The following is a 12,240-nucleotide window of genomic DNA, read 5'->3' on the forward strand; positions in this document are numbered from 1 at the left end:
GGCGCCTCGGTGCCTTAGCGCCTTGATGCCCTATGCCCTAGTGTCCGTTCTGGGATGCCTGCCCGCTTCTTGCGAAACTTCAGGTGTTGTTGCAAATATATGCTGAAAGATCGTGGTCTGGAGGTCCTCTCACACGTAACTGTTTATCTGGCTGGTCCGAACACATTCGACCATGGATGACGACGAGACACCGCCTGAGCTGGTCGAGGTGACGGCATTGCAAGAGGAAACACGGACAGAAGAAGTCGAGGAGCCTGGTGTCAGTCGGGTTCCCATAACTCTGGTCACTGGTAGGAAGGAGCCATGCTGCGCAGATCTCGACATCTTCAATGTTTCTTGTGCATGTCGAAGATCTGTATATGTTTTGCGTATGGAAACTGATGCTGCCGGACAGGTTACTTAGGCGCAGGCAAGACCACCCTACTCAACTATATCCTGACAGAAAAGCATGGCAAAAAAATCGCAGTCATAATGAATGGTTTGTGTGCAGCCGCTTTCCTTTTGGATGATGCTGATTAGATGGCTTAGAATTTGGAGATTGTAGGTGACACCGGTGTAGCCCTTGTCTAACGGTCACTCATGACGTATTCCCAGCAACCGACATTGAGAAATCATTGACTGTCAATCAAGACGGCCAGGAAGTTACTGAGTGGCTTGATGTCGGCAATGGATGCATCTGCTGCTCTGTCAAGTACTGCCATTGTCTTCTATATCAGAACTAGACTAACATCCTGCAGAGACTCTGGTGTCCAGGCCATTGAATCCCTGATGGACCGCCGAGGTTCCTTTGACTACATTCTTCTCGAGACTACCGGCCTCGCAGACCCTGGCAACATAGCTCCATTATTCTGGGTTGACGACGGCCTAGGTAGTTCGATTTATCTCGATGGCATCGTGACCCTTGTCGACGCAAAGAATATTCTGCGACTACTAGACGAACCTGCCACCGAGGAGATCACTCATGCTGGACATGAAGACCACGCGGGACCGGCTTTAACGATGGCCCATCTTCAGGTCTCACATGCAGATGTCATTGTATTAAACAAAGTCGACTTGGTCACACCGACCGAGCTCGATAATGTTCGTCAAAGAATAGCATCAATCAATGGCGCCGCAAAAATCCATGTTACTGATCATAGTCGTACGCCGCAGATAGAAGGCGTTGTCTTAGACCTACATGCATACGACCAGCTTTCCAAATTAGACTTTGATGAAAAGGGACATGCACACATCGACCCCAAAATATCAACCCTCGCGATAATCTACCCGCGAATATCTTCTGACCAAATTGCACGCGTCGACGAGTGGCTGAGGTCTGTATTGTGGGAGAGTATTTTACCTTCTATCCCTGAAGAAGAGAATGAAATTCCAAATTTTGAGATTCATCGCCTCAAGGGTATATTAGCTCTGAAGGACGGGACGTTTAAAGTGATCCAGGCAGTGAGAGATGTTTTTGAAATTAGAGACTCAGAGAACCGTGAGCGCAAGGAGGATAATAACGATGCGCCTGATCACTGCAAGATCGTCATTATTGGTCGTGATCTTGGAAAAAGTGCTGGGGCCTGGGAACGAAACTTTCGGTCATTCATGGAGAAAGTGACATGAAATTCATTTCAATCTCATAATTACGATTTGAAGTAGCATAGAAATGCATTAAAGGAGGGAGTTGGGTCATGATAAAAAATTAATTGAAATATTTATGCTGTACATATATGCAGGTATTCATTCCTCGTTCATCGTATCTCGTATATTCATCTCATCCTTCTCGGCAACGGGGATCCATCAGCCGCCAGATCTATCACGCTTTCGTCCTCCTCGTATACGCCTTCGTTAGTATCCAGGCCAACGTGGACAGCCGGAGACATCAGAGGGCTTTGAGCTATACGAGGCCGACTTTTAAACACACTAGCATAATCAGCGTCCTCAGAGAATAAGTCATCACGTGGCGTAGACGCTCCAGAGCCTGACAGCGAGTGTCGTTCTTTAGGCGGGGTCTCAAATTGGTTGATAGAGAAGATCTGTGATTGCCGTGTCTGGCGTCGTGCAGCGAGAGATTGTCGTGATCGGTTTGTAGGTAGCGGAGGTAATAGAGACATTGATTGCCTAGTTCTTTCCAGCAGCGAAGACGGGCGGTGTTCGAACTTGTCGCTCGGAAGAACTGGGAGTTTGGGTTCTGGTGGGCTGGATTGCTGCTCCAGATTTGGACTCTCGTCTTGAACCATAGGTTGGTCGAGAGAATCAACTACCGGCATATTTACGCTATCGTCGATATCAGATAATGACTGCGTGAAAGCGGGTTTATCGTGTGAATCCGGAGTCATCGGACGGGTTTCATGTTCCGGAGTTATCACCTGAATGTTGGGAGACGGAGAACGACTGTACTGATCACTATCAGGTATAGGGGATAAAGCGTGGATGTTATGTGAAAACTTATTTCCCGGTAGCCTTTCCAACAAGCGGGGATGAATCTTCTGAGCCTGTTCAGTGTTTTCAGTTTCCCCACCATCTATTTGGGCCAAAGTTTCCTTCAGTGAAGATATAATATCCCGGTGCTCTTCCACAATAACTGGGGTGTGTGTCGTTTCCTGGGCTCCTTTTGAGATACTTGCAACCGTCAATGTGAGGTGGTCTTTGAAGACAAGACTGTTGCTTTTGGCCTGGGTGCGCGCTGGTACTTTGATGCCGCTTTCTGTATCAATCTTTCGTATTGATGCTTTCAAATCGTTTAGACGCTGCAAGCGATACCGTGACTCTGCAATCCAACTATTCACATCTCGAACTAAACCTGGGTGCGTTGGCCTAACCAAGTCGTCGATGTTAGCATTCTTAGCTTGCGACCATGCTGTTTCAAACGGAAGCTCCAAGAAAGCATCTGTTTCAATATGAGACCCTCCATTCAACAGAGCATCCACCCAGCCCTGGCTGCCAAGCCAATTGGCCCTGACTTCTAGTTCCAAGCGCTCAGCGTAAGGGGCATCGTCGGCTTGAATATTTTTATTCGAGCGAGCTGAGAGCTCCTCGGACTTTGCATCAAGCAGATCAGAAAACCGTCTGTAATTTTCCCGTACCTTAGATCGATGTTGCCGGGTATTTTCCAACGCTGAATGGTGGGCCAATATCAATGGAACGAACAATTCAATCTCTTGATGAGTTACCGCCTGAGCAAAGGCCAGCCTCAGACCAGGCTCAATTTGAGATTGAGATACTAGTCTTCGTAAAACCGCAGTCGAGAAAACGGCCAGAACTTCCTCGAATTTCGCGCCTTTGCAATCGTCCAACATAGTCTTCCGCACAATTGTCTCCCTTCCCAGATCTCCATTTTTCTTCAAATCCGATAAAGCTCGAAATAACGCGGCGCGCAGGTTAATAGACTGCAACGGCTCCAAGGGTGGAAAGAAAGGACGAAGTTTCTACGCGTGATTATTCGTTAGAATTAGAAAAACAGAGCGTGGGAGGGGTAGGTAAACAACATACCGTTTTCGTTTCGGCAGGATCCCACAGGGAGAAAAGATGGTATAACGCCGATTCTACGCCTTTAACTCGCTGCAGCTGAGTGCTTTGCCCTCCGGAAAACAGTTTAGCGGAGAGGGCTGGCCAGTCCGGCTGTTGGTCGAGTCGCAGCAGGTGGACATTGCGTAAGAACACGGTGACGGGAGATGGTGTGGACCATGACGGAGCTGGCGCACGGGATGCTTGCATGAGAAATGTAAATAAAAATGTGCTGCAGTGGTAACCCGCACCAATTACGAAGCAGCGAGCATGAATGGAAATATGACTTCTGTAAGTTAATGATGTTGCAAGTTGTCGTCAACTGTTCTAATTAACTCCGTCGAGTTTCGGCATATCACGTGATACTTTCCATAGATGATAGATCACTTGGAATTAATTACACGTGTGAAGCCATTTTATAATTGTATAAGTTGTCAATTAAAGTATTGGATTAATTCTAATCGAATAAACATGTGGAACCGTGCGAATTCATACTCACATTTCCCGTCCATCTCAAACCCAAATAACCACCAATTGCATCGTATAGCACATCAAAGTCTCTATAAAAATGCCTTCCACTATTGTAATATGGACTCTTGGTATCTGACTGGGTGACAGAAACTTGGGTTGGCGCCATGTCGTTCCCATCTTCTCCAACTACGAGATTGTACATCGCCGCGTAAGATCCCTCTGATCCAAAATATACAGTCAGGTTCTGGCCATCTGCTAAAGTTGAGACTTTACCCGATGGGTTCGTTTTGCTTGGTTTTGAGATAAGCTTAACGGGTACGGATGGCGGAATTGTAAGATATGCCTGTGAAACTCCGGTGTCAAGTAATAGGGAGCTAGTTTCACATGCCGCACCGTTGACAGAAATACAGCCTGCCGTCTGGGTCCAGTCTCGTGGGTCATTGGTGTAAGAATGATTCAGTGAGAGTTTTACGAATGCAAAACCTTCAGTGTTTTCAGGTGTGAGGCCAACTGTCACTCCCTTTTTGGAAATGATATAGCCTTGGTTGAGACACAGTATGTCTTCCTTCCCATTTCTATGTGTGATGCAATCGTTTTTGAGCCTTTCCCCATCGATTGAGTCAATGTTGATGAGTGATATTTTCTCTGGGGTTCCTTGAGGCTGAGCATTGTACTCACGGCCAAACCCAACTCCCATATATCTCGTTCCCGATGGCATATTTGTTGGGGTAGCTGTCGTCCCATTGGCCGAAGTCGGGCAATAGTTTGTACCTGTTGACACATTGTACCAAGGACAGATAACGCTGCTATTAACCGCTAAAACAGGAATAGATGCGGTCATGTTTGCACCCAGAAAGGAAACATTCTTCGAAATCCAGTTTCCAATATTCAATTTTTTGGAGCTGGTAAAAAACTGCCAACCAACAGGGTATTTGGACGCAGACTCGGGATCGTAATCTACCATATCGGCCGCAGAGATTTGCAGCCCGGTAGATCCAGTGTCCATTGGGGTATCGTAGACCTTGCCGTCGATTGAGATTGATAACATCGGAGCGTCTGTGAAAGACGCTATATTGGTTTGATCATTGTAGAATGGAATAAACCTCGAAATGTTTGCGTTCGAATAACCTGGGCCATGATCACATGTAGATTGGATGGCGATGTCTGGATATGCTTTCAAGGAGAGGAACGTGAAGATCGAGTTCAAATTGGATAGCTTGCTAAGGAGCATTTTGGTCTTAGGAGAGGAAACAGCTTGCAGGCAAGTAAAATGAGATTGAATAATGTATCAGTGTGGGTTCAATATCTGATAAATTAATGAGCCGATACTGTTATTGATGGGTTAGAAGAAGAACAACATTCAAGGGTGTTGTCAGGCATGGTACACAGGGTGGGTCTGTGTATTCCATAGAGACAGCCAATGACGGTCAGTGACGGGCGGCAGATCTTCAGCTAGCCTTTTATGGAAAAGGTCTTTATCCACAATGCTTTAAGCTTATCGACCTTTCTTAACGTAGAATAAGGTCGGACTTGCCACGCTGTTAAAGCCTAGGCCTTAGTCCCAAGGCAGTACCGCAACGAACTGTCACCGACATGTGATGCAAGCGTGATCGAGGGCCCTATTTAAATCGTTGCCCACCGCGACATCTAGCACTGTCTCGCCGTGATCTGGTTCCCATCTCGTGAACACTTCCATATGCGGCCGTCAATAGCAACAACACCCTTCCGGCAGTCTTCAAATGTTAGACTAGGCTCCCTCGAGAAGTTACCACTAGAGCTCTTGTATGAATATGTTTCAGAACACGGTCAACTCAGGAAACGGATTAAGGCAATAGGGTGAAGAATTATTTACATATATTGTATGAAATCTGGTATCAGTATAACGCTCCTCAAAATAAAAACGAGGGATTGACAATATAGGTAGTTGGTAGATGTGTTGGCCGATTTCGGCTAGTTTGGCGTTATCGCTGGAGTTGTAACCGTAGCCTTTGAACAGTACTTATCGATCGATCATCCCAAGTAAAAGTTCACGGAAACTGCGAGCCATCTTTATATCGACAGATTTAACAATATTCCAGGTGATGGATAAGCCACTCACTACTGCTAATGTCCCCCGCAGTTTCTCAGCAATGCATATCTTGTTGGCCACGTCCCTCTGAAAGCGCTTTCGACAGACCAGAGAATATCCTTTGCTCTCTATGTCCCACCGCACAGCTACGACACAAGACCTGCCCCTGACACCAAAAAGCTCCCATTACTTGTTACCATTCATGGATCTAGACGAAATATCTCGTCTTTATATAATCTGAAGTACTTCAGTTTGCAGACTCAACCTCGTGCGCAATTGTCGCACCATTGTTCCCAGCTAATTTGGATGGGCCAAACGATTTAGATTCTTACACACGTCTTCAATCTAAAACTTTACGCTCTGATCTGGCACTCTTGAGTATTCTTAATAAAATAGCACACCGATGGCCGGGTATTGATGCAGAGAAAGTGTTTATAATGGGATTCTCCGGAGACGGACAGTTTACGCATCGGTTTCTCTACCTATATCCAGAGCGATTAGTTTCAGCCAGTATAGGAGCCCCGGGGCAGGTGACCACTCTGGACGACACGCAAGACTGGCCTCTAGGTGTGGGTAATGTTGATGGTGTATTTGGTCGATCCATCCAGAAGCCACTCATTCGTCAGATTGTGATTCAGTTAATTATCGGAGACAAAGATGTCAAAGTACATGGTGGAGAAGAATTTTGGGTATGGATGAAGGCCTCCCTGAAGAAGGTAAAAAATAACGGAGAACGAAATATTCCGATTATGAAAAAGGGTCGATTGGAGACAATGCATGAGCTACAGAAATTGTGGTCTAATAATGAGATTAACCCTCAACTGTGTATTTTCCCCGATGTCGATCATTCCTCTACAGGGGTTCTTCAAGATGTTCTTGCTTTCATGAAGCCTTTACTTCAGAAACAATTTTTGAACCAATCGTGAAGATTTATTTCTGAAATAAAGATGAACATCATAACCAGCAACTGAGTTTCATTTACACCTATATAGTTAACATAAGCAAATGGTTTTTTAAAGAAAGTAATATAATGATTTAGATGGCTTTTATTTAACTGCTATCATTTGTGGTATAAATAAGATCTTTAAATTTTATATAATTTAGATGCTCTTTCATGTTTACATTTCTTGTGAATTGACATCATAAATTTATTTTTACGACTGGTCCATCACGCCCTGCGGGATTGCCGTAAAATCGCTTGAGTGACACCCAAACGAACCAGGGACTTACGTCTTTTTCCCTCTTCTATAGTTTTGGTATGAGAGAAAGAAAACCCTCATTCCAGGGCGGTAATAATTGTTAAAATTTAACCCATGAAGTTAGTTTCAGTTCATGGGAGCAACGCAATGGCCATTTTTACTATCAATAATTTCTAGTTGCTAAGACCTCTCTTTGCTAAATTCAATAGAAGGACCTTGTCTATCAATTTGAGTGGCAGTGATATGCCCTCCTGTTATTTTATTTACATAAAAGACAATATTGCAGCATGAAGCTCTAGTTTAATCGGTGTAGGCGACGGAGAGAGAGTCAATCTTCTGGCATCCATCTCCAGTCGTGGGCCCTAAAGCCAGTGTACCATTCGGAGCGCCATCGAGAGGGCACCAGGACCATTGGGCAGAATTCTGGGCCACTAGCGTAAAGTTGTTGACATCGAATTTCACAAAGTCATGAGTGGTGTTACTGCTTGTGAATTCGCCGTTGCCGACGATTTGGGTATCATTGTTGAATTTCAGAAGCCCATGATCATCATGGTCAATGTAGGCGGCGCCGACGACAACAAAATTGACGACCAGGATCAGATGGTTGAGTTCATCGATATAGAGCAAATCATCTCCTGTGCTGGTGAGGCTCACCGACGTGTCGCCATTAACATTTGGCCCTGAGTGGAGGTAGTAGCCACTGAGCGAGGATTCAGGGCCACTTGTGCTCACAGTAGCCTCAAAGTATTCATCGGGAACTGTTCAAATATCGTTAGCTCGGCAAATTGGAGAAAGTGCAGGAGAAATTGCATACTAGTGGCTTGAGCTGTAGAAATTAGAGCCATAAGCCCTGCGATAGTGAAGGCCGACTTCATTTTACTATATTTTGTCAACGTGGATGAAGAAAATAAAAGCCTAAGGTTTAATCAGACTTCTAATACATGTACCCTATGTATTATATATAAGTAGGGAGTCTTTTCCAAAATTAACTTTGAAGATCGCAAGTGATCGTCCGGTCTTGATCCTTGGGGCTGACATTGAGGAGCAACCCTACCTTCGGGGGCGCTACCAAATCAATGTTACATTTTAGTGCCGGGAAGGGGTTTCCTAACGCTTAAAGATGACGAAAACGGTGCTAAAATGATGAAGTTGAGGCTGACCGTTGGAGTGGGATTCCCTTACTGGATATCTGTATAGGTCTCGATGTCTTCGGGCCGTAAATATCTAGCTGAGCCCATTTTAGTTTCAGTCCCCGAATATACAAGGTTTGTCGATCTTCTGATCTAACTACTCATGATCCTTCTGCCCTGTCGATCGTGGCCACTGCAGGGGCAGTTGCGCAAAGAAAAACGTAGCTGCCTACAAAGCAACAAGCTCCACTCAACTACCTCGGGATTTTCATGTACTGATGCACCTATATCGCTGTGTATACCCTACTGGTGGTTTCGTCTCAAAGCTACCACTTTGACCCACTGTGATCAACTAGCGCTTGCAGCTCGGCCTCATTAGTAGCAGCCGCACTTATCTTGGCCGACGCGTTGGATCTATGCTGTGCATCCCCATACATGGTATGGAGTTCCTGGATGTCCTTCACGACGTAAACACATGGTCACTCGTCGAGTGTAAAGGGGGTCTCGATGTTGAGCTGAATACATAGTTCTTTTCACTTGGACAGAAGCAGCCTTTCTGTCTTGTACAGGCTCTGCTTCGACATAGCCTACTGATAACTGATTTCAAATAGTCACCTGCTAGGAATTTGAAGGAATCACAGTCATTTCGATCACGTACTGTCTAGATTGAGTCCTAGATTTTGATCGCATCGCAGTGCTCGGTGATGAGCAATTGGTGGAATATGGCGATCCTCAGATGCGGTTGAATGGGGCCAACTACATTCAGGGAGCTGTATCATTAGTGACCGAGACTGTCTGTAATGAAGTAGATGTTGAAAGAAGAAACTATGAAAGTAAGCAAGGGTACTAGGGAAATTGCTGGGTAAGCTGCGGAGTTGGGGTTAGCCTTGGGGTTCGGGTTATCACGATGACCTTGAATTGCTCCTTTTTCGAAAAGGTTGACTTTAGTCAACCCCTTTACACTCAATAGAGTCCTTGACGAGAATGGAATTATCTCCTATACTGCGACTGGGGGTATCTTCTGTAAATCTATTGACCGTTTGGCTTCCGCGTTGGGCCGGGTCGAGCTCTTCATGACTTCGACTGCGGTCAATGGTCGAGATTATTAAGAGTACTTTCCGTATGGGACGTGTTGTTTGCCAACAGAAGGCTACACGTTGGGCAGTCATGGATATTCAGTGCTAGATGTCTGCGCAGCAGCACAAGGCTGAAGCCTTGACGTTCATGACTAACAATGCGAGCCTGATATCGTTATATTACACTACCGCGGTCCATTGTTTTCAGATTTTTCGTCTTTTGAAATAACCCTCGTAACCTGGCGAAATAGGTGTCTATATAATCTTTATTTCCAAAACGCATGATCATTATTCGATCGACTGACTGCAGTCTAGGGTTGCTAGCGTATCAATTCATTGGCTCAGTCGCCCGCCTACCCTTGTAGTTATTGATACAAGCAATATTGCCAGAGAGGGAAGACGCTGTGAGACACCGAATTTCTAGTTCTATACGACAATTCTTAATTTCCTCTTTTGAGCGTTCACTTGGAAAATTTTCGGGTTTCGATTTGTGTCCTTAAAGCTGGAAAATCTCAATATCCAGATACAATGTTTTTCTCACCAGGACGAGCGATTCCCAAGGGCAACCAAGTGAGACAATGGAAGAATTCTTGAATTTAATTCCAGCGATCCATCGCCTCTCAATTAATAATGTTGATCAAAACCGAACAGAAGCGAAATATTCGAAACACTTCGGACAAGGTCAAACGTAGAGTCAGTAATAAATCTCAGACTGTGAAAGGAAATGTGTCATTCAGTTTATATCACAGGTTCTCACCAATAATTTCATTGGTTCTGTGACTGATTGTCTGAATCTAGCCATCAAACATCGTCAAGAGATGTGTGGTAGTAAAGCAAACTCCCTGATTGGCGGTGAGTGATTACTTGACTACGACCGTGTTTGCTGTGTTTGCTTCCGCCACCAAGGCTGCCCCTCCCAGCATCTCACTGATTGTTGCACTCATTGTTGCCGACAACCTCATAACAATTAATTGCATTAACTGCTTTCGCTCTTTGGCATCTTCCCCACCTTGTCGTGTGGAAAATTTCCAGACAGACCTTCCCTTGTTGACACTTTCATTTCTTTATTACTTCGGTTGCAATGGGTTCCAACGAACCCGCTGCGCAAGGAGAGTGGACTCCATGGACAGGTAACCATCTGGATACAATAAGACGTCTCACAACATCAGACTGACGCGCAAACAGTTCTATCGACTATCCCTCATCCCATCGAAGAAAACAGCTCCTCCCCAGTCCCATTCTTCCATCTTTTGGAGCGCCTCAAGACCACCAAGCGCGAAGGCTGGCGTCGCTTTGGTCTAGACTGCGCCGAGTCGATTTCAGATCACATGTACCGCATGGCCATCATTACTATGCTCGCTCCTCCATCCTTATCCTCGCGACTGAATGTTCCGCACTGCACAAAAATGGCCCTGATCCACGACATGGCCGAGTCCCTAGTCGGCGATATCACCCCCGTCGATAAATCCGTATCCAAGACCGAAAAGGCGCGACGTGAGGGAGCAACGATGGACTACATCGAATCGACTCTATTGCGAAACGTGCCCGGAGGCACGCTTTCCGGCGGAGAAATCAGGCGCATATTCCAGGAATACGAGGACAACCAGACCCTCGAAGCGCAGTTCGTCCATGACGTCGACAAAGTCGAACTTCTCCTGCAAATGGTCGAATACGAACGCGAACACGGCAAGGATCTCTCCGAATTCGCACACGTGGCGAGTCGCATTACGTTGCCAGAAGTCAAGCAATGGGCCGACGCGGTCATGAAGGAGAGGCAACACGTTTGGAATAAGGCGTAGACCCAGCAGGACTGATTCGGTGCTGGAATCTGCGTGCAGATATGTATATGGATATCCATATTCTTGATTGACTTTCGGGGTTTGGGTTATTGCACTGGAGTGATTAAGTGCCACGACACTAAACGAAGGCGAGGCGTTTGGATGACTTTTGTGACAGTTGTATAATTCACATAGATTAGACAGTATCGATACAGCCGGATTGACGCGGTTAACATAGTAATGCATGATGTATGAATAGTCCTGACGTGCCCTGCGCTGTAAATGTCCACACCAAAGTTAGAACCCTTCCCCCGGACGAGGTTTCATCCCAGTGTTAAATAAATGCTCAATCATCTTTCTCCTTCTCCATCTCTTTCGCCAGCATCTGCGCCTCTCTTTCCATATCCTCCTCACTCCTCGGCGTCCGACTTTCGTTGTCCACAACAGGAAAATCCGTTCGTCTCTTCGCCTTACCAACATCCCCCTCCGCATCAGCCGCTTTGAGTAACTGCTTCTGAATCCTCCCTACATCACCTTCCTCCCCATCCAGCAGTCCATAAACCGCATCCGTACCGCCCTTATGGTCCAGGTCTGATTTTCGGCGCGGGATGATGTGTGTGTGGACGTGCGCCACGCTCTGTCCCGCGTCGACGCCGTCTTGGATCGCTATATTAAGGCTTGTCGCGCTAAACACGCGTTCGATCATGCGTCCGACTTTGCGCACCGTAAGAAACAGGTCGGCGGTTTCGTCGGGAGTCAGGTCCGAGACGCGCGGTACTGAGCGACGAGGGGAGACGAGCACGTGCCCTGGAAGAATGGGTTTGAGGTTGACGAGAGCGAAGCTGAGGGGGGTGAGGTAGAAGACCTGTAAGCCAATAGTAAGGAGAATCAGTATAAATCAGAGTAGCGAGTGGCTGGTTATTATTTCCTCGCGAGTCTCCGTGAACTGATGGGCGTACCTGAGAGGTGACGAGGAAGGGGCCGAAGTAAATCGGCACCTTGGTAAGAACTGTCATGCTCAGAAATTTG

At 46.2% G+C, this 12,240-nt stretch overlaps 7 protein-coding genes across 7 annotated transcripts; 3 read left to right on the forward strand and 4 right to left on the reverse strand.

Moving 5' to 3' along the window:
• Nucleotides 1-83: 83 nt before the first annotated feature.
• Nucleotides 84-1,700, forward strand: BGW36DRAFT_388615 (CobW domain protein). Its single transcript, XM_046217243.1, has 5 exons — nucleotides 84-290; nucleotides 395-478; nucleotides 529-540; nucleotides 595-691; nucleotides 738-1,700. Exons 1-5 carry the CDS (start codon nucleotides 173-175, stop codon nucleotides 1,603-1,605), a joined length of 1,179 nt encoding a protein of 392 aa, XP_046067670.1. The 5' UTR covers nucleotides 84-172; the 3' UTR covers nucleotides 1,606-1,700.
• Nucleotides 1,701-3,781, reverse strand: BGW36DRAFT_349660 (HAUS augmin-like complex subunit 6 N-terminus-domain-containing protein). Its single transcript, XM_046213294.1, has 2 exons — nucleotides 3,475-3,781; nucleotides 1,701-3,410 (listed from the first exon to the last, which is right to left on the reverse strand). Exons 1-2 carry the CDS (start codon nucleotides 3,697-3,699, stop codon nucleotides 1,752-1,754), a joined length of 1,884 nt encoding a protein of 627 aa, XP_046067671.1. The 5' UTR covers nucleotides 3,700-3,781; the 3' UTR covers nucleotides 1,701-1,751.
• A 122-nt stretch (nucleotides 3,782-3,903) lies between these two features.
• BGW36DRAFT_388618 (uncharacterized protein) lies at nucleotides 3,904-5,300 on the reverse strand. The gene has a single exon (XM_046217244.1). The coding sequence runs from the start codon at nucleotides 5,189-5,191 to the stop codon at nucleotides 3,947-3,949; it is 1,245 nt and encodes a 414-aa protein (XP_046067672.1). The 5' UTR covers nucleotides 5,192-5,300; the 3' UTR covers nucleotides 3,904-3,946.
• Nucleotides 5,301-5,508: 208 nt separating this feature from the next.
• On the forward strand, nucleotides 5,509-6,954 carry BGW36DRAFT_419978 (poly hydrolase; the record flags this gene model as incomplete). The annotated part of the gene is made up of 3 exons (XM_046219484.1): nucleotides 5,509-5,796; nucleotides 6,088-6,220; nucleotides 6,280-6,954. Exons 1-3 carry the CDS (start codon nucleotides 5,657-5,659, stop codon nucleotides 6,952-6,954), a joined length of 948 nt encoding a protein of 315 aa, XP_046067673.1. The 5' UTR covers nucleotides 5,509-5,656.
• A 573-nt stretch (nucleotides 6,955-7,527) lies between these two features.
• Nucleotides 7,528-8,324, reverse strand: BGW36DRAFT_465301 (uncharacterized protein; the record flags this gene model as incomplete). The annotated part of the gene is made up of 2 exons (XM_046222290.1): nucleotides 8,042-8,324; nucleotides 7,528-7,985 (listed from the first exon to the last, which is right to left on the reverse strand). The coding sequence occupies exons 1-2, from the start codon at nucleotides 8,100-8,102 to the stop codon at nucleotides 7,528-7,530; spliced, it is 519 nt and encodes a 172-aa protein (XP_046067674.1). The 5' UTR covers nucleotides 8,103-8,324.
• A 2,190-nt stretch (nucleotides 8,325-10,514) lies between these two features.
• On the forward strand, nucleotides 10,515-11,232 carry BGW36DRAFT_400831 (putative HD family hydrolase; the record flags this gene model as incomplete). The annotated part of the gene is made up of 2 exons (XM_046218674.1): nucleotides 10,515-10,563; nucleotides 10,619-11,232. 2 exons carry the CDS (start codon nucleotides 10,515-10,517, stop codon nucleotides 11,230-11,232), a joined length of 663 nt encoding a protein of 220 aa, XP_046067675.1.
• A 325-nt stretch (nucleotides 11,233-11,557) lies between these two features.
• Nucleotides 11,558-12,227, reverse strand: BGW36DRAFT_363910 (HIT domain protein; the record flags this gene model as incomplete). The annotated part of the gene is made up of 2 exons (XM_046214503.1): nucleotides 11,558-12,076; nucleotides 12,171-12,227. 2 exons carry the CDS (start codon nucleotides 12,225-12,227, stop codon nucleotides 11,558-11,560), a joined length of 576 nt encoding a protein of 191 aa, XP_046067676.1.
• Nucleotides 12,228-12,240: the final 13 nt, after the last annotated feature.

Source organism: Talaromyces proteolyticus (assembly GCF_021365285.1).
Source record: "Talaromyces proteolyticus strain PMI_201 chromosome Unknown BGW36scaffold_12, whole genome shotgun sequence".
Classification (NCBI taxonomy): Eukaryota; Fungi; Ascomycota; class Eurotiomycetes; order Eurotiales; family Trichocomaceae; genus Talaromyces; species Talaromyces proteolyticus.